This window comes from Otolemur garnettii, unplaced genomic scaffold, assembly GCF_000181295.1.
Source record: "Otolemur garnettii isolate 467f Iridium unplaced genomic scaffold, OtoGar3 scaffold00009, whole genome shotgun sequence".
In the NCBI taxonomy this organism is placed as follows: Eukaryota; Metazoa; Chordata; class Mammalia; order Primates; family Galagidae; genus Otolemur; species Otolemur garnettii.
In genome coordinates, this window is record NW_003852404.1 from 5646951 (window position 1) to 5654284 (window position 7334).

Consider the following 7334-nt stretch of genomic DNA (forward strand, 5'->3'; position numbering starts at 1 on the left):
GGGTCTGGGCTGGGGATTCGAACCCGCCACCTTAGATGTACGTGGCTGGCGCCTTAGCCGGTTGAGCTATAGGCGCTGAGCCTATCCTCTTCTATTTTTAACTACACAACCCCGAACTAGCTATGTAACCTTGCTGTGTTGTATCATTAGTGAAACAGGGATAATAAGAGTTCCCTTCAGTCTAGCTAAGAACAGTGCTAGGTACCTAAGAAGGACTGAGAGGAATATCTGATTTCAAATCAAAAGTTTATACTTTTTTTTTTTTGAGAGAGAGCCTTAAGCTGTCCCCCTGGGAAGAGTGCTGTGACATCACAGCTCACAGCAACCTCCAACTCCTGGGCTCAAGCGAGTCTCCTGCCTCAGGCTCCCAAGTAGCTGGGACTACAGGCGCCCACCACAACGCCTGGCTATTTTTTTGGTTGCAGCTGTCATTGTTGTTTGGTGGGTGCAGGCTGGATTCGAACCCGCCACCTTAGGTGTATGTGGCTGGCGCCTTAGCCTCTTGAGCCACAGGAGCCGAGCCTCAAAAGTTTATGCTTAAGAGATCCTCTTACCTCAGCCTTCCAAGTAGTTGGGACTACAGGCCACCACCACACAGGCTATTTTTTTCTATTTAGTAGAGATGGGGGTCTCGTTCTTGCTCGGTCTTGTTTAAGATATAAGTATAGTTTCTCAAAGTAAGTGTCTAACCTGTCCACATGGTTTTGCCATCTTCATGGTAGCTTTTTTATGCCAGCAGCAAAGAAGCCTACAGAGTGAATAGTAATGTTGAACCTTGCTGCTAACCCAGGTGTAGGTTGAGATGGATTTGCTTCCACTACAGCTTTCAGCTCATCCTTACCCACCTTGCGCTCAGGTTGCCCACGTGGCTTGTTTTCAAGGTTAAAATCACCAGAACAAATGTCTGAAACCGTCAACATACTGTGCCTTCCTTAGCTACAAATATCAAACACTTGTTGATATTTCAGCGGATAGTTTAGCTGTCTGTGCTGCAATGGTTCCAAGACAGAACCAGTATTTGAAATAATGTAAACTTTTTACTTATCCATGGTTTCACAAAAACTGCTTTAAAAAACATTTGAAGCCAGGCATGGTGGCTCATGTCTGGGATCCCAGCACTTGGGAGGCTGAAGTGGGTGGATTGCCTGAGCTGAGGAGTTCGAGACCAACCTGAGCAAGAGTGAGACCCCTGGTCTCTAATAAATAGCTGGGTGCTGTGGCAGGTGCCTGTAGTCCCAACTACCTGGGAGGCTGAGGTAAGAGAATCGCTTGAACCCAAGAGTTTGTTGCTGTGAGCTATTGACACCGGGGTACTCTACCAAGGGTGACAAAGGGAGATTGTCTCAAAAACAAAACAAAACAAAATAAAAAAAAATTTGTAAGACAGGTGAGGTGCAGTGACTCATGCCTATAAATCCTAGCACTCTGGGAGGCCGAGGTGGCTGGATTGCCTGAGCTTAGGAGTTCAAGAGCAAGATCCTGTGTCTACAAATAGGCGGGCATTGTGGTGGGTGCCTGTAGTCTCAGCTACTTGGGAGGCTGAGGCAAGAGAATCACTTCAGCCCAAGAGTTTGAGGTTGCTGTGAGCTATAACACTATGGCACTCTACCAAGGGCAACAAAGTGAGACTCTTTTTCAAAAAAAAAAAAAAATTTGAAAGAGGCCAGGTGTGGTGGCTCACACCTATAATCCTATCACTCTGGGAGGGTCAGATGGGTGGATTGCTTGAGCTCAGTAGGTCAAGACCATCTTGAGCAAGACCAAGACCCCATCTCTACTAAATAGAAAAAAAGCCTGGTGTAGTAGTGGCACCTGTAGTCCCAGCTACTTGAGAGGCTGAGGTAAGAGGATCTCTTGAGCATAAGAGTTTTAGGTTGCTGTGAGCTGTGATGCCATAGTACTCTACCCAGAGCAAAGGTATGAGATGTCTCAAAAGAAAAAAAAAAAAAAACTGAAAAATAATTACAAGCCAAAACATGCATTTGAAAGAATGAGGATGTACTGTCACAATAATAATAATAAACAAAAATAGAAACCAAACAAGAAGTGTTAAAAGTGAAATGTCAGAGATATCAAGTGTCAACTTGGCACTTAATACGAATGGAGATTTCATATTTAATAACCTAATATTATGATGCCCAGGAATCTTGAGAGTATCTTTGTCCTTTGGTGAACTTTGGATAGCCTAGATAAAACTGCCTTGAAAGTTAGAAAATTTGGTAGTAAGGAAAACTGAGGTGCTAGTGGTTCTTTCCCCTCCTGGATCTGTGCTGGATTGAGAAGTACCTGGCAGTGTAATTTCCCTTTCCTGCTAATCCAGCAGAAAAGCCCTGACCTGCCTCCTCCTATCTCTGCAGTACCAGTACTGGAATACCAAGGCTCGCCGCAATGAATTTACTGCACTAGAGCTCTACGAGGGCACTGAGCAATACAATGCCACAGCCTTCAGCTCCCTGGACCGTCCCCAGCTGCCTCAGGTCCTCCAGCAGTCCTACATCTTCCCTTCCTCCATCAGTGCCATGGAGGCTACCATCACTGAGCGGGGCATCACCAGCCGACACCTGCTGAGTGAGTGCCTGGAGGTCTCTGGGCTGACTGGGTTCCCAGAGCAGGAGATGCGTTGCTGGCAGAGCCTGTTTGACAACCCATAAGGGAAGGGTGCTGAGGTGGGCTGTATTTCAGTGGGAAAAGTTCCTTGGTTCAGCTTTAGCCACCTATAATAACATGAGCACTTCTCTCTGAGTCCTCATTTCTGTTGAACCACTACCCTTCTCTGTTTGGCATTTTTACCTACCCCAGAAAGTCAGTCCCTAGTAGCAGTCTTAACATAGCTAGACAGAAGCAAGCAAAAAAAAACAAAAACAAAAACAAAAACGTAGCTAGACAGGTTGTGTTGATGGACTGTAGAAATTGGCAGGGCTTAGGACCTTATCCTTGTGTAGCCCAAGTTCAGGATTTGGTGATTGTTTAATAGGCTTTTGTGCTTACTTGATGTTACCAAAAAGGTTTGGGACTCTTAGCTCTTACAGGCACTTGGTATTACTATTTTATCTCACATAGGAAGAAGACAGCCCTCTTGGCAGTTTACCAGCCTTCTTTTTTTTTTTTTGCAGTTTTTGGCTGGGGCTGGGTTTGAACCTGCCACCTCCGGCATATGGGGCCGAGGTCTTACTCCTTTGAGCCACAGGCGCCGCCCACAGTTTACCAGCCTTAATCACCGTTACTGAACCTGGTGATCTGATGATGCCTTGTCATCCAGCCCTCCCCAGCGTAGTACCCAGCTGAGCATGCAGCCTGTGTTTGCTTAATGGGGAAGAGACTCCTTGGTCTGGGAGGTGTTCTTGGAGGGAAAGGAGAAAAAGATAAGGAGATCCAAGTGGCCTTTCACGCTCTTGTCTTTCATCATTCCCTACATTACTGTGCTTCATTTTCTGATGTCTTAGGATGATACATGAAGGAAACCGTATCTTCAAAAGTATGAGCCTCATTCAGACCGATACATATTATTGAATTATTATTTTTGACTATTTAAGGGGGTCTGATTGACTTCTTTTTTTGTCTTTGTTTTATTTTGGGGGGGGGGTTTAAAAAACAAACTTTATTCCAAACCATTACCCCAAAAAGTAGTTAACTCTGAAACATTTAACAGATTTAATTCATATAGACACAATTCTGTTGTTGTTTTAAATTCTATTTTAAATTTCTGTGGTAATGGCATTTTTAACTGACCCTCATTTGAGATTGGATTGGTGTGAACAGTGATTTCTTCCCGTGCAGTTGGGCTACCTTCTGGAGCCATTCTTTCCCTTCCCAAGGCCTTGCTGGATCCCCGCCGTCCTGAGATCCCAACAGAACAAAGCAGGTGAGATCCTTGTGGAGAGTGCTGAAGGCTCTGGCCTTATGGTGGTCCTCAGTCCGCCACATGCCATCATGCTGGGCTGGGAACAAGTCAGTCCTCATGAGGTTACATTCTGGTGGGAGATAGACGAATAAATAAGTAAAATATATGTAGTAACACCTCTGTAAGTTGACTACCCAAGGGAGTGTAACAAACTGGTCAACATATGGAGGTGGTCAAGATAAGGAACTAGGCCTACTATACTGATACGTACATGTGGTGCATGTCCAGTCCATGAGAATTCAATAAACTTGAGGTGATCAATATAGGGAAGTCGTCAGCTATGGCGGTTCTACTGTACTATATGTGTATACTTAGGTACTTGAAAAGTACTAATGAGAAAAGAAAAATCAAAGACAGGCTATGAAAAGCAGGTGTGGGGGTGAAAATTGAGGTAGGGTGGCCTGGGAGAGCCCCCCTGAAAAGGTGACTTCTGAGTGAAGGCATGAAGGAAGTGAAGGAGCTAGCCATGAGCTATCTGAAGAGGAGCTGAACAGGCAGTGCACATGCCCTGGAATCAGGCCTGGTGAGTTTGGGAAGGGCAGGAGGCCCATGCGGATGGAGCAGTGAGTGGTGAGAGACACCAGGAATGAGATCATGGGGCTAATGGGGGCCAGATCGCGTGGGCAGGCCAACACCTTGTTCACTGTTGGTATTTTTGTGTTTCCAACCACATCTCTGCAAATTTTCTTACCTACATCCTGAATTCACTTCACGGTGTAAGGAACTGTCTTTGGCATGTGAAGAATGGAGAAGAGTGTAGTTGTTTGGAGAACTGTCTGAGAGAGAGGAGGTTGTGGCTGGGAAAAAACATGGGACGATAATCAGGTTTCAGAGGAGAAATGGGAACTGAGAGGCATTCTGGAGTGAAGAGCAGGAATTGGTCTATGTAGGATTTAAAATGGCCCTGACTTTGCTCCTCCAATGTGAAGTACCTGATTTAGAACCAGGTGTAATAACCAAGACCTCAATCTTGCTTTATAGACAGCTAGCTTTTTTGCAATCCTTCCTAACATTCTGCTGCTAAAATTTTAAGTACCTAATGCAAGCAGCTCTCCAAGGAGATTCGAAGCTAGATATGTAGCCTGAAAACCTCCTAGGACTCAGGAAGGGCAGCCAAGAGATCCCTTTGTAGCCATTTTCACAGTGCCTGTCCCTGCTGTTTTGCAGAGAGGAGAACCTAATTCCATATTCTCCAGATGTACAGATACATGCAGAGCGATTCATCAACTATAACCAGACAGTTTCTCGAATGCGAGGTATCTACACAGCTCCCTCAGGCCTGGAGTCCACTTGTTTGGTGAGTAGAGCCCACAGCCCAGCCTGTGCCATCTTCTCCACAGTCATCCCGCGTGATAGCCGGTTTTTACTTCACCCTTGGGAAAACAGCTGAGGATCCCATTTCCTCATCTGAGTTGAAGGTTATGGTGGATCATTGGCTGCTGCTTCTGTAATTCTTGTTCTCTCTGCCTTCCAGGTTGTAGCGTATGGTTTGGACATTTACCAAACTCGAGTCTACCCGTCCAAACAGTTTGATGTCCTGAAGGATGACTATGACTATGTGTTAATCAGCAGTGTCCTCTTTGGCCTGGTTTTTGCCACCATGATCACTAAGAGACTGGCACAGGTGAAACTCCTGAATCGTGCCTGGCGGTAAAGACCAAAGACTCTGCCAGAGAGTGGAGAGCTGAGGTGGAATGTGGATCAGATGAGAAGCTGCAGCTGCAGTTTGGCAGGTCGCTGGAGTATGTGTTGGGTGCTCATCTCAGTTGAGAGATGTGGGGAAGAACTTTTAGAACTTTGGGGATATACATGGTGCAGAATCCTACCATGGACAGAGGCTATACATGCTGCAGAATCCTACCAAGGTGGGAATCCTACCATGGACAGAGACAGAACTCATTCTCAGCCAAGCATCTCAGAGCGTCCTGATGGACTTTCCCGTGAAGTCTGGAGGCTGCTGGGCTGTTACCTTCCTTTGTTCATCCATGAATGTTCTGTTTTTGTTTTAAGACCTCCAACAGATTTTTCTCTTTTGTGAGGCCTGCTTCAGTTGGTCTAGTTTGCCTTCCATGTTTACCAGTTTTATCTAGAAATCTTTCTGACTTTTTCCCTGTGTCTTGCTTCAAAGTCAGAAGAGAACTCCCTCCTTGCCAACCCCACCTTAGTGGTGCATTTGCTATTTGACATTGGGAGAAATAGGATCCATCCTTAGCTAAGGTTTTTTCCTCCAGCGTAACTTAGGGGTGAGGAATCTGTACATGATGTCAAAACTAATTTTAACTAAACCTATGGTTTGCTGTCATTATTAGGCTGGGTCCCCCTCCATCTGTGTTTCAATTTATCAGAAGCCAAGTCCATAATAACATCTTGGTTTGTTGGTGATTGTTTATACTTTTTACCTGACATATATCAGGTCCAAGGCCTTTTAAAAACTACTGAATTATCTGAACCTTGAAGAGATTTCTAGGGAGGAGAGCTAATCTCATTTCGCCCACAGGCTGGTCTAGTCATAACCTAATTAACAAAGATGTCCTTGTTTAAGAACCCCATTATTTATTTTTAGTTTTAGATATAAATTAACATTTTGGGTCATTGTGTTTTTTAAATGAGGAAATTTTAAATCTAATCTTCAAAGCTTTAAAAAAGAGAACAGGGCAGGTGTAGTAGGAGGAATATGGGGATGTGGTATTGCTGACTGGCTGTGTCTCTGCCACCAATTAAAGAAATCCTTGGCTGGGTGAGGTAGCTAACGCCTGTAATCCTAGCACTCTGGGAGGCTGAGATAGGTGGATTGCTTGATCTCACAGGTTTGAGACCAGCCTGAGCAAGAGTGAGACCCTATCTCTACTAAAAATAGAAAAACTGAGGCAAGAGGATTGCTTGAGCCCAAGAGTTGGAGGTTGCTGTGAGCTATGACGACACAGTACTCTACCCAGGGCAACAGCTTGATACTGTCTCAAAAAAAGAAATCCTAAAAATTTTCACTTTCTCATGGATATGGGGAATGATGGTGTTTTTCTTTACTGTGAAGCATGAAATGTTCAGAGTAGATCCTCTCTAGCCCTGTGGTGCGAAAGGTATGCTCAAGTTTCTGAATAAAGATGTTCAAAGATACTGATTTGAGTCTTTTTGTGTGTGTGTGTATCTGAGGCAGATCACTCTGAGGCTTCTTTCATATTAGGGGAAAAAAGCAGTGCCAAAATGGAATTAGTAAGGAGGCATGCCAATTTAATCATATACAAATGAGTCTAGGTTATTTTATTTTATTATTTTATTTTTGAGACAGTTTTACTTTGTTGCCCTTTGTAGAGTGCTGTGGCATAATAGCTCTCAGCAATGTCTAACTCTTGGGCTCAAGGATTCTCTTGCCTCAGCCTCCCGAGTAGCTGGGACTACAGGTGTGTGTCACCACAGTGCTCAGCTGGTTTTTCTA

At 44.6% G+C, this 7334-nt stretch overlaps 1 protein-coding gene and 1 long non-coding RNA gene across 2 annotated transcripts in view; one reads left to right on the forward strand and one right to left on the reverse strand.

The window, feature by feature from the left end:
• Positions 1-5721, forward strand: part of EMC1 (ER membrane protein complex subunit 1) — a 23834-nt gene extending 18113 nt beyond the window's left edge. Inside the window, exons 17-20 of the mRNA XM_023509704.1 lie at positions 2358-2568; positions 3778-3862; positions 5069-5198; positions 5376-5721. Of these exons, the coding sequence (XP_023365472.1) occupies positions 2358-2568; positions 3778-3862; positions 5069-5198; positions 5376-5555 (606 nt within the window). The 3' untranslated portion in view covers positions 5556-5721. The remainder of the gene's footprint in view (positions 1-2357; positions 2569-3777; positions 3863-5068; positions 5199-5375) is intronic.
• Positions 3633-7334, reverse strand: part of LOC111723219 — an 8810-nt gene continuing 5108 nt past the window's right edge. The window contains exon 2 of the long non-coding RNA XR_002771806.1: positions 3633-3971. This is a non-coding gene — a long non-coding RNA (uncharacterized LOC111723219). The remainder of the gene's footprint in view (positions 3972-7334) is intronic.